Source organism: Mercenaria mercenaria, chromosome 8, assembly GCF_021730395.1.
Source record: "Mercenaria mercenaria strain notata chromosome 8, MADL_Memer_1, whole genome shotgun sequence".
Classification (NCBI taxonomy): Eukaryota; Metazoa; Mollusca; class Bivalvia; order Venerida; family Veneridae; genus Mercenaria; species Mercenaria mercenaria.
The window spans coordinates 84,808,887-84,835,893 of NC_069368.1; the positions used below are offsets into that span (position 1 = coordinate 84,808,887).

The 27,007-nt window shown below is 34.6% G+C and overlaps 1 protein-coding gene across 1 annotated transcript in view; it reads left to right on the forward strand.

Moving 5' to 3' along the window:
- Positions 1 to 27,007, forward strand: part of LOC123529330 (probable methyltransferase-like protein 24) — a 134,552-nt gene that overhangs the window by 42,232 nt on the left and 65,313 nt on the right. Inside the window, exons 3-4 of the mRNA XM_045309631.2 lie at positions 10,498 to 10,626; positions 18,250 to 18,324. Of these exons, the coding sequence (XP_045165566.2) occupies positions 10,498 to 10,626; positions 18,250 to 18,324 (204 nt within the window). The remainder of the gene's footprint in view (positions 1 to 10,497; positions 10,627 to 18,249; positions 18,325 to 27,007) is intronic.

Sequence of the window (27,007 nt, forward strand, 5' to 3'; positions counted from 1 at the left end):
AGTTCAGAATTCGCCGCTCGCGCAAAATATATCGTATGTACTGACAATATAGGTCGTGCATCCATATTTTACCTTTAAAAATGATGGTGCTTTATTGGAGGAGTAGTTGTAGGAAGTGCTCGAATCGAATACATTGTGGACAGCCAATTTGAAAGTTAACTATTTCGTCCAGTAATGATGCAGCCGACTCCAAGTCAAATAAAATTCCAGAAAATCTTAACGTAGATATATCTCCTTCAAGTTTAAATGTGACTTCCTAAAAATGTTGTTATACTTTTTGTGCCCCATCCCGTTTTTCAACTAGTAAGACCAGAGTTATGGCCCTTGATAGTCAAATTGTACATAAAGGGTCTAAACATTTGTGTCGCATGTACCTCAAAATTATATGCGCCAAGAGTCATGAAACCACACAAGAATTAAATTCAGCATGCGAAGTTGTGCACCAGTGCTTTTATTTGAGGTTTCACTCAATAAAAACAGATTTATGTCCCTTGCCGTGGTCAAATATATACGTAAATGGGATGTGAAAGCTTGTGTAGCACGTATCTCAAAAAGTATTTGACCTAGAGGCATGCAGCCTTAAAGGAGCATTATTCCGCATGTGAGTAAGAATATTGGTTAAGGAACTGATAATAACATTGTGCAATTTGTTTTGTAAGAAAAAAAATGTTCATAATTTTTAGGTGGGTGGGGTAATGAAAAAATAGTTTTGTGGGTGGAGTGAATATTTTTTATTTTTTCTTGAAAACAAGCACGGGTTGATATTATTTTTTTGGTTTAGATTTTTTTGTCTTAGTTCTAGCTTACATAATATAAAATATGGAAAAATTCTGTCCGCTAGATTTTGCATATCATTAAGAAATACTTCGTGTTTTCCTCAGTTTCAGATACTTTCAAGATCTGTCAAGAGTAATTTTTCTGAGTAAATATATCTATATGTTGAAATTTTATGCATATTTATAGTGGTGTTATAAATTCGGATGCATAAACAGTAACATCAGAGTGAAACTTCGGATAAATAATTGTTTGCAGTAGTTTTATTATGACATGTATGTACTGTTTCTTCAGACAAAAATACCGATTTGGTGTTCTTAATAAACTTTGAATATTGAAAAAAGAAGCACGGGTACCTACTATTTTTATTTTTCATTTTAACTTGTTATACATCAATCTATAAATATGCAAAGTTACAAAAATTCTGTCCGCTAGAAATAATCTTTAAGTAATTATTTTTTGTAATACTAGTAATGGTATTAATAAGTGACGTATTTTAATCACGTGACGTATGAACTTAGTAGCACATATATTTTGTATAAGTAGCACGTATTATTTATGGGAGCCTACGGAGGTATGGTGTACCCAAAGGAGCAGTTTTATGCCCTGACTTATTTGTTTTGCTACGGTGCTTACCATATGTTATATGTTTTAGATTCAATCTGACTAAAGTACATCTCCTATTACGCTACGCATAGGATCTGAAAACGACCTATTCATTGCCTCGTTCTGACGACCCTTTCGCTAGCCAATCAGAGCCTAGCTTACAACATCTTGCAAATCTACCTGTAGCCTTGACTTTTGATATTTACTATTCTTATGTCGTAATGTGTCAGATAGCCGGTTAGCTCAGTCGGTAGGCCACTTGCTTTGTAAGCGAGGGGTCCCGGGTTCGAGCCCTGGAATAACTGCATGCTTTTCTTACTCTTTGACAATCGAACAAGTCGTCTGATTGGATAAAATAAAAATAGCAATAATGGAAATCCAAAATATACAGAAGACGAATGTGAATGGGTCGTTCTCAGATCTTCGTTTAGAAGATCAAGTACTTTAGTCAGATTGGTTTTAGATTATTCCGCCAGACGTATTTTACCTGGTTATGATGTCACAACCCGGAAGTACAATACCCGAGGTTCATTTGTCTTTACTCGCCTGGATGTGATTTTCCCAGCGCAGAGCTTTCGTCCCATGGTTGTGCCGTAAACCGCAAAGACGATGATTTTTGTTATCCTCTGAAGTCAGCTCAGGGATGCAATCACCTACCATCATAGGGAGCCATAACGGAGTCAACGTATTCACGGTTTAAAGGGACTTTACAGGAAGATATGTTATATGTTTGTGCTAATTTCGAAATTAAATGAAACAACTGTGCCACGTCACGTTACAACGAAACTGTCAGTGATTGAACTTTGTATCTAGAGATACTGAACTCTGATTATCTTTTTTTTTCTTTCTTATAATCAGTTGTTTTTTTCTATTTATCATTTATTCACTGTTAATAATCATTTTATGCAAATCAATTTGTAAATATTGTAAAGGGTGTTGATTTGTTCTGATAGTTATTGTCGCCGGTACGTCCATCCTTGTCACACGCTGCTTTTTAAGAACCAGGACTTCTGTCTAATGGGTACTTCCGAAAAAAAAAACAACATATATTCAACAAGTGAAATTCAACGTGAGAACAGCTGAATTACTCTCTGCTGTGGCTAACAATTTGAATAAGGCGAATACCCAGCATAATATGCGGATACATATGGATATATGTATGGAGACCCAGTAGATTTAAGGTATTTAAATTTGTGTGAAATAGAAGTCAGTGCCGATTGTAAAACTATTAACAACAAAGTCTCCTTATCGGATTTTGAACGACAGGAGCTACGGGATTCACCCGGTTACCTTGACAGAATATAAAAGTGGTAATACTCTCAGGGAATTTGATCTAACCGCAGATGAAGATTGCAAGGAAGGTCAACTTCACATTAATAAAACGGACAACCTGATGATAGATCTTCAATTTGCATAAGCACTACTTCCCTGCATCAACGTGATAGTGTACGCAAAATATGACAATGTCTTTAAACTCATTCTGCACGCGCGACGCATTAATGCGTTCGTCGATTGCTATTTGTATACGTGTGCCGCTTCTAGGCGGTGTTGTTATCTCCACCTGTGAACCGCACGCCGCGTACATGTGTTTTACAGTAATAGCTCCGTGTGACGCTTTCAGTCGTCACATTTCATTGGTCTTAAGTAAAATGTTTAATTTTTTTCTAACAAATTGAACCAATCAATTCTTTTGTTGTGCTACATTTTTAAAACATAAATAAAACCGGATGTTGTGGAAAAATAAAAGCTTTCGTTGATGAAAGCTGTAAAAGGTAGCGTCGTTCGATTTATAATTTGTGATTTCTCGAAGCCTGAATATTACGGATGATTCTTTACATGATCGAAAATAAAAAGAATATTAAGTAAATAAATAAATAAATGGATACCAACGAAGAAATAACAGTTGAAATAATGCAAACAAAAATATATACTTTTTCGCTCGTCGTTGTGCAGCAAATAATACCATCTGTGGGATCAAACAATTTTACTGCTAAATGAGTTTACTTCTGATTATAATCGCTCTTACATTTTCTTACAATACAAAATCTTTAAACATTTTACCAGAATTCCATTCAAATCTGTCATAATTTAGCAGAGTTAAACTAAAATTCCAGATATGGAGGTAGAAATGGCCACGAGTATATTCTTTATAAGTACGATTTATTTATTTATTTATTTATCTATTTAATTTGTTGTTAAACTTCGAAATTGTCTCTTGATCTATGGAATAAAACGTTAATGATAACTCATTTCGACAGCTCGCGTGTGATACTTTAGAAACAATATTGTTTCAAAATTCAAATGTTCATAAAAAAAATATGATTTCTGAAAATTAGTCCAAAATAATCTCATTTTCAGCACTGTAGTTTTAGTCAAAACAGTTAAAATATTCACTTATTTTCATTTCATTACATCTTCATACTAAACACATACACTATGTCTTATGAGAAATAACTTTATTTTGATGCGTTTTGATTGCCTGGATGCATATAACTGAGTAAAATCAGTGTTAGAAAATGACAATAATATTTATTTAAAAATATTTTAAGAATTGTTCTTATTTGTTGTTTAAACCTGTGCATGATAAAATTTAGCATCTTATGAATGTTGTTTAGCCTAAACAAAATCTGATGCGTTGTGTCTGTTTGTTGAAATGAATGTATTACACAGCTGCATGAAATTAACTTTGTTGAGTAGCTACTTCAATTTACTAACAAAGTGCAAATTCCATACCTATTAACACATATTTGCTGTCAAATGTCACTAATTAACAACAATATCCCAAGCATAAAACTACAAAATCAATGTTATCTCCAAAAAAATCTCTAGGTATTCAGGGTAGATTGGCTTATCAGGACAGATAAATATCAGCAGAATATAAGTGGAGATAACGCTTTAGGGCAGAATGATTTAGTTGAAATCAACCTGCTAAGAGAAGTCATTACAGGCTATTTAATATAGACGGTCATGCCTTTGCAAGAAAACTCTTAGAAACTGCTGAAAAAGTGAAATATTATAAACCGACATTCGAAAGAAAACTGCAAAATATGCGAGACACCTTAAACGTTTGTGTTGTGAATGAAATTCAAACACTCTTCTTCGGTGAAGTACACAACAACTGTTTTGGATGTCAAGTAAACCATCATAGTCACTTACAAGATCAACTGTGATATTTCTCATCTTCAAACAAGTGGTAGGAGTTTTATATTAAACAAAAACCTCTTAGTCAACTGAATCTTAATGTCCTGGAAAAACTGAACTCTGTGGCAGTGTGAAATACAAGCCCTGCATATATGGTTAGATATAAGGGGAAGCTACACTGTCATCGATCAGATCCAAAAGAGAGTAGGATAAGTATATGGGCAGAACATGTGAAAGACGTCTGGTATCATGAATACCAATGAACTTCAATACATCCTGGACAAATCATTTTTAATATGAACACTAAATTCAGAAGTGTGCAATTAGGATCATCTGCCAAAGCAGAAACCCTGTCATGTAAAATGTTACTTAGTGAAGCACAAATGACTTGGAGAGCATTTGATGGCGTTTTACTTCAGAGGAAATGCAGTCATCTCCTTTGACACGTATGGACAACCACTCTAAGAAGAAGGTACTCGACCTTTTTTAACTAGGAACAATATACGACTTTAAGTGGGAGCAGTGTTTTGTGTGCTGTTTACTGTACATTTTGATCTTCTAATGCCTTAATGAGAAAGATTTTGGAAGTTTGTATAAAGATCCGTATGTATAACTGGATGCAAAATATAGATCACTGACTAAACAACAACATTGTTAGTGTTGTACAGCAGATCAATCTGATGAACTTGCTTTGGCTTTGTTTAAATTTTATGTATTATACCATGATTAATCTTATCCTTAAGTTATTTTTTCCCCTATTTATGAGTATTAGTAAAGTGCCTTAAAGTCTCCCAAAAGGACCAGGTTTTTTTTTTAAACCAAGCAATGAAGGAATTGGTCCTTAATGTTAGACCAAATCTCATTGACTTATATATTGATTCCCCATCTGGTCCGAACGATCTATATATTCGTTCTCAATGGAGGCTATTTCCGAGCAAACTGAAGAGCTGCAGTAACTTGAAGCGAGAGCTGTTGTTTTTCAAAACAGCATTATAAATACACTTAAAAGAATAGACCGATAGATGGAGAAACAACAAAGTACAACTGAGGCGTTAAGGATGACCAGATCCTGAAAAGGGATCACCTCTACATCCAAAATTCCCCTGTTGATTGAACTACTGACTAAAGACACCATACAAACACAACGTCCTTTTTCAGTGCCACTCTATTTATTTACTAAAGAAAGTACCTTATTGTCTATTTGTAAAAATAGTACACCGTCCTAGATAATGATTTGGTACAGGGTGATGTTCTGGTACCCATACTCAAATCCTATAAAGTGTTATGAGCTAATAATAAAACATGGCACCGTCCTGGATAGATATATGGTACTCTTACTAAAAATCTTACAGATATTTTTTGATAAGATGACTAGATACCGTAATCACCATGGCCCGCATACATTACATTGGTACCATATAATCACCCTTGGCATGGATGCCTGACAAACGTACCATATCGTTACCCCTGGCACAAATTATCTTGGTGATTCATTTGCCAAGTCTGAAACTGGGTCACGTGGGATCAAAAACTAGGTCACCACACAAATCAAATGAAAAATTTGTTAACACTGTAGAGGCCAGATTTATGACATATCTTCATGAAACTTGATCATAATGTTTATCTTGATGATTCGTAGGCCAAGTTTCATGATGACCGATATAGGTTTATCATTGCCTGTTTTGTCGGAAACTCAAATGTGTTTTCTGGTTTGCTCCGGCGTCTGTATAGGCTTTGATTACTCGCGGTTTTGGTTCTTAATGATTGTTTTTGTTGTGTTTTTTTTATTTTTTTTTACTTTACATAAGCATATTATTATTTTTTTGTTTTACATGAAATGTTTCTGTTGCAAATACGTGTGTACGGAATTCACCTGGTGGGGATAACTTTTATTTAAACTGTCCTGACTTAGGAACATATTTGGGTTAATATTGAGGTAAGGGGCATGAATAACCGGTTTAAGCACCAAAATGGTGTTATTGCCACAGACCGTTCGAAGGTGGTGCCCCACTGTGTTCCTTTCTTCGTTCGTTTCGGTCTCGTGTGCTTGCTGCGTGTGCGTGTTTGTTCGCGTGCGCGTGCTCGTGTGTGTGCGTGCGTGCGTGCGTGTGTGTTTGAGTTTGTGTGATGGTCGTTTGCACGTCCTCGTGCTGGGTGGCAGTTTTGGGAGATGTCGGTTTTCGTTTTTGGAACGTGGCTTTCCCTATTTGGATATTTATAAATATGCCCAATGCAGTCAGTAATTTGTGACTTCACATTACTTTATTCATAGTAGACACAATATAACACAGGTGCGTGTAGTTTGCAGTTAAGTCTGTAAATTAGAGCTGATCTGGAGAGGGGTGTGGACGCACCACTTCTAAGATCTGGCACGCATTTTTAGGCTAAAGTTGAGACCTCATTCATCAAAAGATAATATTTTTGGCTCGCTTCTCCCGCAACACATTCTGTAAAGACTTTGATAGTACCTAGCCCTAATGGTAACCAGACGCATACAATACGTTCTAGCCAGCCGGAACAAATTTAAAAGCTAAGTATAAAAAATGCTAGAGATCAAGTGTTATAAGATGTTGTACATTGGAAGAAATGAGAAATGATATGAAAAATCCTTAGTGGCAGACGTCATTAACATGATCACAAACGTAAGAATATTATTTTGAAATTCCATTTTTTCCGTTTGCATTTTTTCATAAAAATTATTAATATTATTTAAAAAAGCTTGTATAATATTTAAGAATATTTAGTACAATAATGGATAACTTGAATAACCGTAAAGTCTATTTGTCAAAACATTCTTTTCATATTTACGTGTTAAAATATTTCCGCCATTTCTAAATCTGTCATCAAACGAAATGATATCCGGACTTCTAATTGATGAGCTAAGCTTCCGGTTAATGGACGGTTAAAACGCATGATAGGCGTCTAATTACCGGACGGCTTCACGATTCCATTATATTTGTAACTGCTGAAGAGAAGGGCCTAGACGACCTTTAAAACCTGAATCAATTGCTTTTTTAATTTTTAAACCCCGAACCGCGTTTGAGATACCGCGCACTATCTAGAGCAAAATCCTGGATTTTCCAGGCTTACCACATATGAGGCTAAGCATAGTAAAATATAGAATATATACATTAAAAAGAAAAGCAGTACAGTATTTGCCGTAGAATGAGGAAATGTGAGAAGAAAATTTGATATTTTAGATAACTTACGAAACAACGTTCGTTGACAGCACACGGTAGATAGGAATACATTAGGTACTGATGGTATTCTATATACCACTAGTGCATATCCTGTGCACTGTTATGTGGTGACATATTTTAATATCTATCTAAATGTTACATAATTTATTAACATGCAAATCAATAAATCAAGATTTGATATTATGCATTTAAATGTGTTTATCATACTGTAGCTATATAATCAAGCGTATGTAACCATGCAGGTTAGCGAACGCATTCGGATTATTGAGATTATTATTTTAATAATTTACACTTTTCATTTATCTATAATACAACAACTGAATATATCACGCTGAAATGGCCAGCAATTGGGAAAATATAATATTTCTTTCAATTCTATGTTTGGTAACTTAAGCCTAAAAATTGCTTATTACAATTAATATCAGCTGATTAATTTGAAACGCCAATTGATTTTTTAATTGGCCTCACGATACACAATGCACGTTACCGTCCTATGTATAATTTCTTTGGCCACACGAGTTACACTAACTCACGCGTTTTTTGTGCCCCTCACCCCACCCATGAGTGGTGGGGGCATATAGATTTGCTCTTGTCCGTGCATCCGTCCGTCCGTGCGTCCGAGCGTCCGTGCGTGTGTGCGTCCGTCCGAAGTTCGTGACGCGACTAGCTCAGAAAGTATTTGATATAAATTGATAAAACCTTGCGTGAGTCTTTATCATGATATGAACTTGCTCATCTTCTATATTTTGTCAGGATCTGCCCCCTATTTTTAGAGTTATGGCCCCTGGAATGGTCAAAATTGCACATCTTCGCCTTGTGACACGCCTAGCTCAAAAAGTGTTTGATATAAATTCACGAAACCTTGCAGGAGTCTTAATCATGATATGAACTTGCGCAACTCCTATTTTTCATCTGGGTCTGCCCCCTATTTTTAGAGTTATGGCCCCTAAAATAGTAAAAAATGCACATTTTCACCTTGTGACGCGCCTAGCTCAAAAAGTATTTAATATAGATTGATTAAACCTTGCATGAGTCTTTATCGTCATAAGAACTTGCGCACCTCCTATTTTTCATTTTGATCTGCCCCCTATGTATAGAGTTATGGCCCCAGAAGTAGTAAAAAATGCACATTTTCACATTGTAACGCGCCTAACTCAAAAAGTATTACTTATAAATTGATTAAACCTTGCATGAGTCTTTATCATGATAAGAATTTGCGCACCTGCTATTTTTCGTCAGGATCTGCCCCCTATTTTTAGAGTTACGTTCCCTGAAACTGTCATAAATGCACATTTTCACCTTGTGATGCACCTAGCTCAAAAAGTATATGATATAAATGGATGGAAATTTACACAAGTCTGTATCATGATATGACCTTGCACACCTCTTATTTATTTGCTGGCTCCACCCCCTGTTTTTAAAGTTATGGCCCCTGAAATAGTAAAATAATGCACATTTTGACCTAATTATGTGCCAAACTCAAAAAGTATTTAATATAAATTTACGAAACCATGCTCGAGTCTTTATCATAATGTGACCTTGCACTCTTGGCATTCTTCTTGAGAATCTTAGTGTTTATTATGGAGTTATGGCCCTTGAAATTTTGCTTATGATGCTCATATCTCAAAAAGGTATAGAATAATGAATCCTTTTCATAATTTATTTTTTGAGGCTATACCCAATTAAGAATGCAAACATTTGAATTATTTCCCCTTATTTGTGACAAATGTACCAGTGGGGGGCACACCCTGTGTCCTTGAGACACATTCTAGTTTCAGTTAGACACGCAAACATGGGGAACTTATACGCGGATGCCAATGTACAATTGACAGACAAATTTCATATTTTAATGTTTGCATCTTCATGGAGAAAAAAAGAACAGAATAAATTTTAATTGTTTTTCTAGAGAACATTTTGTAATAAAGATATAAATTGTAATCTATTAAAAATTATTTTACATAAAATGTAGCTCCATAACCAAAATCCGTAAAAAGCAAATACAATTGTAAAGGTATGATACGTTTACGTGTTACTTGTGATTCAGTCTGCTAGCATAAACATATTTCTAAAGGTTTTCAGCAGTTATGGAATTTTTTATAAACTTAATTTTTTTATACAATTTCGTGTTTAATGTAATATAAAATAACACTTTTTTACATACACATGTTTTTTTTTTCTTTTATTTTTCCTTATAGAACAATCAGAAAGATGTGAAATGGCAAAAAGTGGTCTTTGTAATTGAGGTATGGGGTTAATATAATTGGGTCTGAAATGGATGGTCTTATTAGCAAATCGCTTTAACGGGGTTGCGACCATTGAATTACCGTTCTGGAAATGTCAAAAGAGTTTTACTTAATTTAGTGGTGTCCTAAGTTGATGTTATACTTAGTATGTGTATTTTATAATACACAAAAGTAATAGCCTGCAATGCGTATGGATTCAGATTTACCTGTCGAGGATTCTTCGTATATTTGAACGCAAACTAATTTTACTTATATGAACACACTAACCACATATATATATATATATATATATATATATATATATATATATATATATATATACTTGCATATGTACGTTTGATTACTGACCTTTTACTTGTCAAAAGTCAGTTCTTTTTGAACAATTGTAAACCCGTTTACATAAAGTAGGTCAGTAGTATTCATTATCACAAAACTTTGATTTGCATAAATTTCTGAAAAACTATTGCATTTTCAAAACAAAGATAGCTCTATAACTTTCTGCAATTCAGTTTTATTTGCATTTTGTTTTCTAGGTTTGTAAGCACTGTTCAAGTAAAGTGCCAACATGAAACAAGATGCGGACCGAAAAGCGATTCGGGATACAGTGTGTGCAATGACGCGCAGTACAAACCCAGAAAGCCATGTCTCGTATATTCATTTGGGTTTGTATCTTGTAAATATCATTTGTGATAAGTACAGTAAGTAAATATTTCTTTATTTTTAGAGGGTGGCTGATTTAGTTGATGCTAATCTTCCACGAGTCCCTCTCAAGAAGAGAATATATGTATATACAGAACATAGTGCCTAAAAACACATAGGTACATTGAAGGTACATTAAAAGGTAAAGGCTTTTAGATAAGATGGATGAATATCTGAATATGGCACACTACATTTAAAAAATTATGTGTGCGTATTTGGAAATTAAACATTATTGTCTGTTTTTGATCGCAAAGTGAAATTACTATTAGCTTGGGGTTTATGCAAATACATTTCACAAATATGAACTATATACGATTTTGTGATGTAAATTATTTGCTATTTTATACTTAAAAGACGCCTTTCTATTCAAAATAGTCACTGATCAAATTGCTTTTTTGATAGAGACCATAATGCCTGGTGAAAATCTCTATTTTCTGGACATAAAGTTAAACGACACATTTTTCTTTTATAGTATTAGTTTGTGTATATTTTAATACGTTTTGTTTCCAATAATGATAGAGCAATAGTGTAAGTATTGTTGCATGTATGCCTTGTAAAACAAAATTCTATAATTTGTATAACTATAGAACGTACACTTATTTAAACAAAATAGCATTTAAAATTATCAGTTGAGATTGTTTGTTTGTTGATGGTTGGTCCAATCTATAATGATAAAAAGAAACACCTGTTTTTACGCATTGACCAATACATCATTATATAAGTTCTCATGTGCAAAATAAAATATCTTTATATAACATGTTCTGAGTTGTACTCGGTTATTGCAGCATATTTTAAATTACGATTATCTGAAAATGATAAAACATGAAAGGGGAGATCTGTATGGTAGAAACAAGCAAACTCATTAGCAGCTAGATTTTGTGATGTGCTGAATATGCTGTTGTCGATGTTCACGCTAAGTTTGTTTATATTTTCATTTCATTTTTCATTTTACGCTTAAATCTTTTATTTCAATAGGTTTAATTATCAGAAAATGTCAGATATGTTTAAAATATAGTATTGTATATAATCTTCTAATTTTGCAGGCAATATATTGTTGATGTTAAAAAGAGGTTTAGACTTAGATAATGTGCGTATCTTATCAAGTTTGAACTAGTTAGATATAAGAACAGCATAAACATTGTAAATTTCATTACTATACGTTATTGAGTGTGCATTTTAGTAACTGAAAGTACAAACTTACAACTGCTTATCTGTTAAACCAAAATCAATTCACATTTACCATAAATGAGGAACAATTAAATTGTAGCATTATTAAACATTCTTCCGTGACCTTGTAATAGGCAATTTAGTATTTACTGCTATGATGTTTTACTCAATAAGGAGAGCGTAGATCTACGGACCGTGGGGTCGTGAGTTCGATCACCGGACGGGGCGTATGTTTTCCATGACGGCTTAATAAAAGACACTGTATCTGAATTCGGCAGTTACTGGCAGAGAACAGGTTTGTACTGGTTCAGAATCCAGAAACACTTGGTTTTATTGATTTTATTATCGGAACCCCAGTCATATTCCAACAAATTTTCTGATAAAAAATCCCATCTTCTTCCGTCTACTTTTTGAAGAAATGGATAATTTTGTGAGCATGAATCCAAATGAACACTTAATAGTTTGCACGTTTTATATGCATCTCAAATAGCGATTGGTGCGGTGGCAATATACTCATGTCTCAACCATTTTATGTACGCAGAACATTGCCAGCATGTACTTGATACTTTTCAAGAAACATGTCATATCTAAGTTTGTTAATGTCATTGTATTCTTTGTGTCTATACATTGCACAAGTAATTATTTCGATGCTGGTAAAGAAGTCATCAGAACAGCGATGGGTGATGGGTTTGAGTTAATTCCGATAATGTTGCAACATGCTCTTGGTTTCTCTCAACCAATCTGAGCGGTTCCACTTTCCTTCTGCGAACAAAAGCACTGCCCGTGTCACAACCAATCAGAAAGACTATTTCAGGCAAATCTAAGCAGAATTTCTTCTCACTTTTAAATATGTTATGAACATTTAAAGGACGTCTCTTGTTACCTGTTCACATGTAAATAGAACAGTATTTCGTATTTTTGAAAAATATTTCACAAATATCATAAACATGTTTGTATCTTGGAATCTGACTATGATTGTCATATTTTGTGTCGTACTAGTAGTACGGATGTCTAAGCAGTTATGTATTTCTCTTGTGTCTGCTTCTTACAGTGTAGAAAACAGTGGTCTATAGGGTCGAGCTAAAACTCTGTTCCTACTTCACTTGTTACTAACTAGCATTTTTCACCATTGATCAAATACAGCATAGAAATCTGATTTCCATTGTTTGAAAAGAAGATTGATCAACTGAGTTTTGTTTACAATATTTGACATGAATGCTTTCCAGTCACATAGTGTTTTGTTCTTGCTCCTAACAATAAAAATTCTGGAGTAGAGCCATGTCTTCGACAGTCGTATGATCTGATCGACTGAAGACTGCGAGTGTCAATTACAATATCGACACAACTTTGCAACAGGACGTTACTGTCTAACAGGAAGACAACTTTATATTTCGGAAGGCTAGTTGTCAGCTCAATTGAAGATTCCACATAGTGAAGTAGTTTCGACGTGTCTGTTATCACTGCAGTAGCAAATGGTCAGACGACCGGTCCAAGAGGAAAAAACAGTTTTAGATCTAAATAGTGCTGAGCAGCCAAAAGAATCTACTGTCAAAACGCGTAACGTTCTGTTCTTATCTGTGACGTTTTGTTTTGAGAATTGATCACTTTCCTTGTAACTTCAGCTGTGGCTAATGTTCTAAGTTTGCTACTATGTATGGGTCCATCCAAAGGAACTAATTGTGTGTGTAATTTTCTTTTCATAATTTTACCCATTGTCTTTCAACTTCTTTCAGTTGCATTACGAGGGCCATGAGCAACTTCTGCTTTCGAAGGAAAACCAGACGACATACAGTAACGTTTATCTTTGTTATTTTCAGTCTGGAATTGGTTCATGAAGGATTATATTGACATAATAACCTTGACATAATAACCTTGTAAACTCTTTCTTTAATCCTGCGTATTTGAGCAGGTTGTACTTATTTGTGTTTTTGGAAGTTCTTCACTATTCATGTCTGGATTCTAAAGTGCTGTTTCAATTTACCTGGCTCTTTAATGACGGGTCATGCCCCAGCTGTATGCAACAGAGCTTCTACAGAAACCAATTATGTCATCGTCTGAATTTGAATGTCTATAATGGTCTGCTCTATATAAATATCTACAGCATTTCTCGATTCCGGAACAGAGACCTAGATATACAAAACAATTACTTTTGAGTAGCTCTTCTGCACCTACATCAATTCATCAATGTTAAAGCAAATTTGAACATATTGATCATATTTTGTATAGATAGGGTTTATTTAACAAAAAAAAAAAAAAAAGAAAAAAAAGAAAATATCCATCAGGGAAAGCCGCGTTTGAAAACGCAGCCTCTCGAAACGCGCACACGATGAACACACGCACAGCAAACACACAAGGAAAAAACAAACAAGCATATGAACACAGTGGGGCATCGCCTTGAAACGGTCAGTGGCGAAACCAACAAAGGGGAGCTTAAGCCGGTTTATGGAGCCCCTAACCTCACTCTTACCCCCACCATGTTCCAAATTCACATGTTAGTGTAAATAAAATTTATCCCCGCCAGGTGAAACCCTAACATATGCAAAGGCAACATAAAGCATGTAATGTAAACCACAAAAAATGCTCTCTCTCTCTCTCTCTCTCTCTGTATATAAAATTAGTGAAAAAATGATATCTTTAAATTAATAAAGCTTCCGACGGCCCCTGTATACTAGTATTTCATATTAAGCAGACATATAAATCTCTTTTATCACTTCAGGCATTCGGACATAGTTTTTAATTAACCTCGACCATAACATAGATTTTCTTTTTCCGCTGCTTTCTCTTTCGTAAAACGGCGTTAAACACAAAACAATCAAACAAAATCCTTAGGAAAAATACAGGGAACCAATCAAAAACGCTGTATTTTTATAAAACCGCTATTTTCTGCTTTCAAAAAATACCAAATGTTGCTCTCCTAGCAGAGCATGAGATAACAAATCATATGTCTGCTAGTTTTAGATAACTCTTCCAATGACCGTAACAAATGTCTGACAGCTGTTATCAATTAACCTGATCTTATGGAATTCTGTTGATCGATATGTTCAATTAGCATTTATATATCGAACTATACAGGCGGTATTTACGCCGTTAATGTATTGTTTTGATTTATGCTTTCCCTGAAAGCGCTCGGGTTTATAATTAAACTTTTGACACTGTTTGAACATATATTTTATAATACTCTATAATTTTATCTTTATGTTATTGTATCCTTCCGGTATCCAGTATGTTTGAAAGGCATTCCGTTGATGTTTTTTTCTTTAATATATACTGAACGGCAAAAGAAACTATCCTCGGGGTGTATACTTCAAATATATACACTGTAATAATAAAATCACAATATTTCATAAAACAAATTAAAAAGCAATTCATTCAGAATAGTTCCTCCAAATTTCATTAGGATTGATCACGTGTTAACGTCAGTGTGACAATGTAAAGGTAAAAACCGTCAAACACAAAAATCACAAAATTTCACTCTCTAGAATTTAACACATAAATGTAACAGTTTTCCATTTAACACATTTCAAGTGTCTGTCTGTACGATGTTCTCTAATATGGGGTATGTCCACCATTTGCTCTGATGAGTGATTGGATACGTCGACACATGGAATTTACGTAACATTGTATAGTCTGTTCGGGAATATTTGCCCATTCCTGGAACACCGATTCTGCAACGCTGGAATCTTTTGAGGGTGATGGCTGCGTCTAATACTACATTTCAGTTCATCCCAGATATGTTCAATTGGCGACATATCAGGAGAACATGAAGGCCAATCCATGACGTTAACGTTCTGTCCTTGTAGGTACTGACGTGTTAGACGCGCAGTATGTGGTCTTGCATTGTCTTCTTGAAAGGTAAGGCCTGGCCCATTACGGTTGCTGAAAGGAATCAGCGCCGGTGCTAGTACATCGTCCCTGTAACGCTATGCCGTCAAATTGCCGTTGATGATGACAAGTGGCGTTTTATGACCACCACAAATGCCGCCCCAAACCATCACGCTTCCTCCACCAAAACGGTCCGTCTCTTCAACAAAAGCGTCAGCAAAGCGTTCTCCTATTCTTTGGAACACTCTGGTTCTCCCATCAGCCTGACGCAACCGGATACCTGTCTTGTCGCTGAATACAACATATTCCAGTCGACACGCCTCCACCGTTGATGACGTTGGGTCCATGCCAGACGTGCTCTTCGATGTCTCTGCGTTAACACTGGGCCACGGTACGGTCGTCTCGGACGGATACCAAACAAACGAAGACTCCTGCGTATGGTATCTGCGCTAACCTGCCTGCCTGGAAGTGTTGCAGCCGTGACGGTGGCTGGTTTGAATTGGTTTCTCAGTGTCGTCACCCTGATGAAATTGTCGTCAGCCAGCGTCGTCACACGTGGGCGACCTGAGCGTGGTCTATCAGAGGTACTGCCAGTCTGTTGGAAGCGTCTACGTAATGAATTTATTGTAGCTTTAGTTCAACCAAACAATATGGCTATATCTTCTGCGCGTCTGTTGCATTGCATCATCGCAATTGCGTGCTCGCGCTGGATTTGATTCAGTCGTGCCATCTAACCAAAAATATTTCTTTACTTTTATGCTGTTTTTTTATTTATTCAATCATCAGTGTTTCCAATGACTATAAAATTTTACAAAGAAAATCGATAATTACACGCGCACGTGAATTTCGTGCAAAAAGGCTATTGTGGGACGACTGACTTCACGGTTGATCGATTTTTAAAATTTAACAAGTGAAGTTCTTTAAGTGTAATATGGTATGAAGAAAACGCGCCTAATTTATAAATATAAGTTTTTTTGAAAGATACCCTAGTTATACATCTGGATAGTTTCTTTTGCTCTTCAGTATATATATCTGTATTGAAAAGCACAATACCGATTAAATACAGGGGAAAAAGATGTGGAGAAAGATGCTTAAGTCTTTACATGTTAATATTGTCTATAAACATCTTTCTCCACATTTTCCCCCTATATATCTGTATATATATAATCCTCAAGAACCTAAAACGCATGTACTCAATGCCATTACAGAAGACAGAGCAACAAAGGGAACACCCTTAAGGGACCGACGAAACAGGCCAGAAGACGGAAATCATAATAGCTTAGTCCTTGTTGGATTTAAGAACTACTGATCATACAGTCCTCCCCCGCTTCCGTCAGACACAATTAAAGAGGAAAGCGTAGCGTCCAACTGTAAAAGGGCTGAATACCAAACATGTGGTCTATCTAAAAACAGTTGGGTCATAACCTCTTTTAATAAAACGTTCAATGACTTTACTAAATACAATTGGATGATTGCCATGACACAAAGTCTTACGAAATCTGTAAACCACATCCTCATAAAAAGGCTTTGATATACCATCTCGCAGACGTGGTTTTTGAATTGCTATTTTTCAAAACCAAATCTGAATTAATATAGTAAAATTTAGCAATTTACGCAGTTTATATTAACTGTAGCCCTGTTGAAGAAGTTTATTTGTAATATTCATAGTTTGCGTTCATTGAAATTCTGTAAATAAAGACCATTAATCGCAGTTGCTTTGATGAGTATCAATATCATGTGAATCAATTCTACAAACATTATCAAGAACTGAGCATTTTTTGCCACATTCACCCTTTCTTTCTGCCTTCTAATTTCTGATTTGAACTGCTGATACCTGTTAAAAGTTATTTACTTCTACTTTTTGGCATTGGTATTTATTTATTTATTTATTTACTTATTTCATCTCATTTTCCTCTCAATGAACTTTCTGTTTCATTTTACATAAAAACTATTTGTTTGTATTTTTTATTGTTAATTCAGTTTAAAGAAAATTATATATACTTGATATAATTAGCGAATTGCGTCATATAGATTGATTATAAAACATAATTATGAAATTAGTATATGTAACATATTTATCTGAACAAAATATTTTGCCATATCTCAAGCATGTTTTGACATTTTGAATACCGCTATCATAAATTTGAAACTGTAATAGTCAATAATATATTATTTTTATTTTCATAACTATAGATTGCTGCCTACATTTTAGTAATACTTAGTAATGAGAAACTGTTAGAAACTATGAATTCATATAATTAAATTTTCTACTGAAGTTTTTTTGTTCATACTCTTTTATTTTTGATAATGTACATTTGATCTCGTAAAACACATACTTATAGGTGGCATGATTAGCTACCAAAATGAATTTGTATATCCTATCTTTAAATATTGACATATTGGGTAGCTAGAAAGCTATATACGGCAGTCAATATTAGTTTTATTGTTATGAAAAATATAGTGGTAATTGTCAGCTCAATACCTAATGATGTATACTCGCGGAATTACGCTAAAAACTTTACATCTACCTGTTCATGTGTCTCAAGTTTAAGTGTTTTCAATTTCAATTTTATTCATATCATAATTTTTGTTCACAGGTCAGCCTTTATGTTTGGATTCGAAATTGGTGTTTTAAAAATGTTCAAATGCGAAGTCCATACATTTGATCCAAGGTATGTAGTAACTGTTGTGATTCTTCTACTTTCATTGTGTTTGTTTACTTCCTGTTTGTATCGTACCTATGGACGAAAACTACCGACAGTCTGTTAATCTATTAAAACACCTTTCTGTACTACTAAACGGATCTATCTTGTCAAGAACATTGCGTAGATGCTACACGGGGTAATAAACCATCTTCAAACACTTACCATTCGCTGCAGTTAGCGTTTTACATTTAGGAATTATCCAACCCACCGTAATTTGCTATAAGCTACATCCGGAGAATCGCAAAGACCAGCGACCAATCAAAACAGTCGTTTCTAAACTTTGAGCTAATCGGAATTGTTCTTTCTAAAACGATAATTTATTTAGTCTTTAGAGGGCGCTTTCGTCATTACTGAGACGCTTTCATGACACATGTTCAATACACATCAAGCGCCAACTGACAAAGGTAACATTTCTTATTAGTTACTCATGGCAGAGAGGTCGTGAACTTTTATTTTAAATAGCTGAATTCTCAGTTGTTCGCCCCATTCGTTATCAGTCTTTTCGACGAGCAACATCAATCAATAAACAACGTCCAGATAATAGAAATATCGATATCAGACAACTACTCTTCTACCTTGGCAAGAATGTTTGTTTGTTTCAACATGTTGATACGTCAGTCGAGCATTCTGCATCAGACAACTTGTCTAAGTCTTAAAACACAATGTACTTGCATTTCATTGTGCACTGATCATGTTGTCTTGCTATCAGAGCACCCATATCAATTGCTGTTTATCTGATAACGAGATAGCTAGGTCATATCTCCCTACATACTGTCAAACAGCTCGGATTGCAAACCGTAACTTTGCACACATTATCACCAGCTCATTTGTAAGCGAACATCGTGTTCTTCAACATAACGCAATGTCATTCGGTCTCTTGTCACAAGCTCATTGGATACGTTCCATGCACATTTTTCATCAATTTTGTACAGAGTCATTCTCTCATTCACAATGCAACAAAGTGACCTTTGCGACTTGATGCTTTGGTGCTTTTGTTACCAACTCATTTACTTGGAAGCGACATCGTAATTAGCTCATTTTAAGCTAACAGTTTGTCGGTCGAAGCAACATACATTCATATCTCTTTATTTTGTTAATCTACAACTTGCTCGCTCACAAAATCGTAGCCTGATTCGTATAGTTCTCTATGTCCATTTTTGAAAAAAAAAATGATTTTTTACATGTAATTGTTTGTCTCGCCAAGCCCTATTCTTCTGTAGCGAAAAAAAAAATCCCCATAATTTGTGACGTCATAGAGGAAGATCCTGCGAAATACTTTGCTCAATGTCCTCCTTCAAATGTTACAGTAACGATTAAAATACTTTATCTCCAGTACTTAGAGCACTGTAATGTTTAAAATTATTCTTGACCAATCATACACATAAACTTACACCACGTGATCATCTTTTAACATTGGAAAAGAGTACTCTATCTCCAAGTAACTTAACTGAGAATATATCTTACTCTATTTTAAACATTAGAAAGCGCAGTTACATGGTATGCAATCAAAACAAAAGATTGAAAGTATAAAGCGTAGAAATATACTTAGAATTCCTATTTACACCACATGCAAAGATGAGATTACTTTTTATAGCTTAAAAGACAACTGTAACATTTTATTACTTATACAAAAATAGAAAAAGTGGAAAGTATCTTTTGTCAAGCTATAGACATGGAAACACATGCAAGATTTGCAACAGTCCTGTATATAAGTGTATTTCAAAAAACAAATATTTTCCTTATTCTGAAGCTGTATCTTAAGAAATATCACCTCTAAATATATATATAGTTACGATATGTGCAAACATGTTTATTAGAAGCAAGTTTGCAATAGTGGATTATTGTTAGTGCTCCAAATTGACAAAATATGATAATGGATCTTATACGCATGACCTTGTTCACTCTGGAAGAGGGAAAAGGCTTCCGGTTGAAAAATGTTAGGAGAGATCTTTTTATTGATCCTAAATGCCAAGTTTGATGAAGTTCCATGAAGCGGGCATAAGAGGACGGTATTTCTATTTGTAGACAAAGTGGCCTATAAAAGGGACCAATTGTCCGCAATCGAAATTTGAGAACGACTCTAGACGGTGATCTCTAGACCAAGTCTGATGAATATCCATCAAGTGGTTCACGAAAAGTATTCGTTTAAAGGTATATCTAATTTTAACTCTAGTAGCCCCTGAAAAAGGCCAAGTGCCATCAACTGAACAATGTGATTGAAGGACATTATAATGATGCTACAAATAAAGTTTAATCAGGTAGTTCCTGAGAAGGAATCATTTAAAGGCATTTGTTATTTTATTGGCTCTGGTAACCCTTAAAGGGGATCAATCGTCAACATTTGAACAAAATTTGCAGATGACATTTTTAATGATGTATAATCATGTTTGTTTTGTATTTCTAACTTTAGCTCTAGCGGCCCATAAATGTGGCCATGTGCCCACATATGTGTAAACTTGGGAGTGAACATTATAATAATTATAATGTGTCAGTTTGACGATAATGCAAGTAAAAACAAAACCAATCCTCCTGGAAATTCAAAATGAGTACAATGGCTGCCATTACTGTTTAAAGGGTCATTCGAAATTCATTGCCCTGATTTCAGTATGAAAATATTATTTTGCGCTATGTCCAATTCTGTATTTTCACAGTGCTCCATCTCCTGGTAGAGCAATACACCTTTGCAATTTTTGTTACTTTTGTCAAATTTGCTCCAAAGTGAAAAATGTATAATTACAGAAAAGTTAAAATGAATAGTATTAAAAAACATTTATAGTCAGAATAAACTAAACGCATTGAACAAGAAGATATATTTATTATCGTTTTCGACCAGAAATAAAAAATACTAAATACAAGTAAAAACTTTGGAAGCGATTTTCTAGAGCATCATTCCACTCATGCGACGAAATGCCTGCTTACAACCCTATTTAAGGTATTAGATCACTAATAGAGAACCTCCTTTTTGAAGAGTATTCAATTCCTACCATAAGCCTACTTTTACTGCAATTCTTTGGGGTGCGTAGGTTCAAGCCCTACTGGGACCAATTTTTTTTTCCTTATTTTCCTTTTTTACTAGTAAGTTTTTTCTTCTTTCAAGACTTATTATTGATTTTTTGTACAAAAATGGAAAAAGATGAATCTTATAAGCGATTTCTTGGTGTTCAGGGTGAATTTGCTACTTAAACAGAAGGGGTAGGATTACACATCTTTAAAAATATTGAGTTACACGCGGTGGAAGTCCTCTATTTTGCTTTCACTCTTAGATTATATATTGTGGAAGAAATTTAGGTAGGTTTTACATCTTCCCTAAGGTTATTTTCAAATGGAGTAAGCAAAATTCAAAACAGAAGCACATCATTCGACATTATTTTTTCAATGTTGAAGTATGAATTCTGTCTCATTAAATCCGTTTACTTGAGGCACCATAGAAAAAATGATATCGACATTTTTATTTTGTGTTTCATAATTGTTTACCAATAGTTTGACGTTTCTTCTATTGAAATTAATGTTAAAATGAATTCTCTGCAAACGTTTTGGATAGTGGTCATCACTTTGAAATTTGTCTCTACTTGAGCTTGAAGAGATACCATAAGTTATTCAAAATTTATAAAAACGGCACGGTAAAAGTTGTAACCACAAACCGCGGCATGTCACAAAATTCGACGACAGCGGTTGGATTATTCTATTAAGCAATATACGTTCATTGCACAAGTCTTCCGAACGCACGTTACAAAATTTGGTAGCGGCAGTTAGAAAATCTATTGAACAATAATTACGTAGATCTCGTAAATCTTCCATAAACACGTTAATAACTATTATCTTTTCCATAATGTTTTATTAGAGATGTGGCTATAATTATAAAGTTTAGACACTTAGGACATATTAAGGAAGTTATAGCAAACTTTGATCATAGCGTGATTAGATATACTCGGGCTCTTCGAACAAACCACATCTCAAATCTCGTTGTATAGTCTAATAGGAACCTTGATAGAAGAAAACTTTAAGAATACTCGTAAATATGAAATATTCAGCTGCAATATATCTAGTTAGACATGTTGTTTGAAAATAAGTGTTTTCAGTAGGCTCAGTCTCGCATAAAACGAACGTTGTTAAATAAAGTAATTATAGGCTTGATGCCTTTATTAAACAAACACTTCGTATGATGAAGGTTGTTATTTAAAAAAAAATGAAAGAAAAAAAGAAATGAGTTCTTGGTACTTGTACCAAGCTAACTTGTTTGAGAAATAAATATCGTATATATTACATCCTTTTACATAAATATTGGAATATAAGAGTGAAATATAACATTGAAAATGATCACAAATATTTCTTACTGGTGAGAAACTTCAGCGAAAACATGAACGACAAAATAAGGTTTGATATATACGTAGGATAAGATATCGTCCGACTGTGAAATTATATCTTACATATTTAATCCTGCATTCGAATATTCTCTATAAGAGTTGGCTCATTTGACTAGAAAAAGCTGTGTACGTTTATTTAAATTGAAAAAGTTGAAACACACTGGTCGTCCAACACGACAAAAATTAAGATATTGGAAGCTCGGTTTTATTAAGCCTGTTCATGGACGGAAGAGGCAATGCAAGCTACACCCGACGCCCTCTAGCCCCTAACCCGAATGTAGCTTGATATTTAGTTTTTCAATCAACAATAATATTGTGAGGAGTGTCTTTTACGCTTTAGGTATTTTGTCTAACTGAATTACACAAAGGGTAAAAGATAACTAAAGGAACTATACCTCTATATGGCAATGAAAATTCTCTCTCGAATCGTTAAAGCTTACTGGAGGAATGTGCTCAAATTTGTCTAATTGCATATTGTAAGTAGTCATGTGCCTCTCTTTATGGAGTGTGACTTCATCATCATTTTCCCTTATATATTCTATATAAAGCCGCCATCTTGGTCTCGGGGTAGGGAATTTTCTCCGATATTTTTTTAATAGATTGAGCGTAATTAAGACCGTCTGTTATTTCAATTAAATATTTGAATTGTGTACGTATAAGACAACAAAGGTGAATTACTATTATTTAATGTAAACAACATGGTCAGTCTGTGTTTGAAATAAAGAAAAAGATAAAATGCTAATTGACATTCCGCAGTGTGAAGATAACACTTTTTTAACTTAACAGCGATAGTTTAACGCTCAATTAGTCAATAATGTAAACACACTACTGACAACCTGTATGACATCGAGAACGAAACGATCCGCCAATTTATTATTTCTACATTTTAAACTGACCATTTGTAAGCCAATTTAACCATTTAATTTATTTAAAAGATACGAGGAGTGTTCGATATGAATTGCTTATTGTCCTCTAGCTCGATATCCACGTGGGGCACGATAAAAACCAATACCTACCTGTATAGGGTTATTCAATACCTACACAATGGTGTATAAATGTACATGTTAGACTAAGTGTAAGACATAAAGTTTGCCATTTGAATACACGCAATCATTGACCACTGTAGTAAAAATGGTTGGTAGAAGTGTCGACAAGAAAGATGAAATACGGGCTTACATCAAAGCTCGCTCAAAACTTGGTTGTTCTTTGAAGCAGCTGATGACTGAACTTTCTACTGCTTATGGGCCTTCTTGTGTGTATTATGACACAGTTCGGAGGTGGAAAAAGAAATTTGAGTCTGGTGTAGAGTCCATCAAAAATGCACCGAAATCAGGTAGGCCAAAACCTGCATCTCGTAAAGAAATCGTTTCCAAAATAAAGGAAATCATTGAAGGAGATGCCAGATTTACAGTTCGTGATATTGCACAAAAGGTAGGCATATCACTATCAACGGTTCACCTAATTTTGAAGAAGCATTTGAAAGTCAGAAAGATTTCTGCTAGATGGGTGCCACATCTGTTGACTGATGAGCAAAAGAGGCAGCTGGTTAAAGTGGCCAAAAAGCTGCTTCAAATGTTTCCAAAATATGACAAAAAGCAGTTTGCCAATGTCGTCACAGGTGATGAAACCTGGGTCCATTATTTTGAGCCCGTCAGAAATGTTAGCAATAAGATCTGGGCCACTAAACACAGCAAACGCCCAATAATTGCCAAACGTTCTTTAAGTGCAAAGAAGGTTTTGTATACAATCTTCTTCTCTGGTGAAGGAGTCGCAATAAAAGTGCCGGTGAAAAAGGGCAAAAGCATCACCGGAAAGTACTATAAAGACGTAGTACTGAAGAAACTGAAAAAGTATTATCAGAAACGACGCCCTGCCACTGGTTTTAAACATGTCCGTCTTCTACATGACAATGCCCCCGCTCAAGAAAAAGTAACTGTTTTGCCTCACCCCCCGTATTCCCCAGACCTTGCCCCATGTGATTTATTTTTGTTTCCGAAATTGAAGTCATTCCTTGCTGGGCGGAAATACTAGTCCCGTCAGGCACTTGGATCTGCCATTCATCAGTACCTTATTACTGTGCCCAAATCAGCGTACCGTGACGCCTTCAAGAAGTGGATACATCGGCTGAAACTTTGCATTTCTAGCCACGGGGAGTACTTCGAGGGCATGAAATGAGCCCTTTTGGGCTAACTTGAAATTTGAAGTCTCCAGATAGAAATAAGCAATTCATTTCGAACATCCCTCGTATTATAACAAAAGTAAATCGTTCGATTTTAATACGGTTGATAATTAATTTCGTCTTGATATAGATTTAAGATTTTACGTGTTTTATACAGATTCACACGTTGCTCTAGTATAATCGCAACCATGTACAAATACTAAATGTAGCAACGAGTATCGGAAAACCCGAGGTTATAAATAGTATCAATATTAGGCGTGGGTACCGCAGTTAGTAGACAAAAAAGCGCGCTAACTCGTTCTCGCCGTTAAATTTGTCATACTATTAAGTCAAAATTAACATTAATCAGGGGTTTTCTTGTATTAAAACGAAGTGAAAAGTTCCCTTTTATAAACATTTCATAATTAAACCTCTCTTTATATCGAAATGAGGCATTAATCTATATAATTTATAATATGTAAATTTACATCAGTTGGACGATTTATGTTTACGTTGAAATGTCACTGGCGCACGCTTAATATTTTTACCCATCAATGGGTGTTCTTCACCAATTAATAACGTTTTTCAAATAATTCATATTTCTCTAAGATGGCCAAGAAGGAAAAATTGGATAACAGTTACTGGATAATTGACAAATATTCTACAGGTATGTAATGTTATACATATTTCTTTGAGAATTCAATCATTATTTTATCTCTTTATTGTAGATTTATACACTTGAAATATTTATTTTCCCCGTGGAATGGGAGTATGTGGGGCGGGAGTCTGTATGTTTGTAACTGATGTATTTAATTTAACAGGTAAAATAGACAACATATATTCACATTTTATTTTCTCAATGCTAGAAGTGCATCGTGCTACGTTTTTTTTACCTTTCAGCCATAAGTGAGTTATTGAAACACATGCAATAAATACCGTATTGTTTTCTTTAGTTTCAGCTGAAGGCGTATATTGGCGAGTGTGTTTTAAATAATAACATAATAAAGGGTAGATTTTCCACATTTATTTATATACATATAGTGCACACATTTACAAAAGATAATATGGGTAAGAGTAGTAAAGGTTTTGTATACAAGTGCATTCACTCAATGTCACTAGACTTAATCCAGCTATTGAATTTCTTTGGAAAGTACTTCCATTTGACAAACAATTGCTTCTGTTATCATTTGCCTCCTGTCTATAAAATTGTTTCAAACTTCCACATCAATGTTCACCCTTTGCAGTTCGCTTTGATAGAAACTTCCTTTAATTTATTCCTGCTGCATGTCAGATAACCTACATATAGGAAGTGTCCCTCTGTAGTAACGCTTACTTATTTGAAATATCTCTCCGCTGCATGTTTGGTCATAAGCGCGAGTAAACATATCTTTCAAGTGTGTTACTCTTACAAAATCTCCGATCTTATACATGTAGTGTTTCTTCGTAGCTTTACATATCTGCTTATTAGATGACTTGTGAGCAAAGTAGGTTGATAATCAGACTTCTTCTTTGTTAGCCTCATTTACATTAGCTGGTGCGTGTCATTGCAATTGTTCTGTGAATTGTTTGGTTATAACTGTCGGCTATGTCCTCTAGGATTTGAATATAATTGTAGTCATCCTTATACGTAAAGTAGCGAATGATTTTTGACTTAATGGTCAAGTTGGCCTTTTCTTCTATTGAACTCTTTGTTTCATTCTGTGTAGGTGAATATATGACACAATGCCTCTTCATCAGCGTTTGTACGGGTATTGCTCTGAACTCCTGACCTGAAATTAAGCATAAATATAATAAATTTGTAAAAACACACAGTATTTTATATAATTTTCTTGTCATACAAAATGTTTAGAGTATACGAACAGTACTACTTGTTATGTGTACATTTACATTAAACGGTGCTGAATTAAGTTTCTTTAATATGATGTATAAAAATTCAATAAAACAAATACCTTTATCAGTAATAAGTCGTTTGGGAACCCGACCAGACCTTTTCAGAATGTTTTTGAATGAATCTGTCACATCTTTTCCAGGTTTTTTATTCAGCGGTCTCAACCATACGTATTTGCTAAAGTGGTCGATAACAATAAATATATAATTGATTTTTTTTGGTTCCATTTTTCAAATTTGT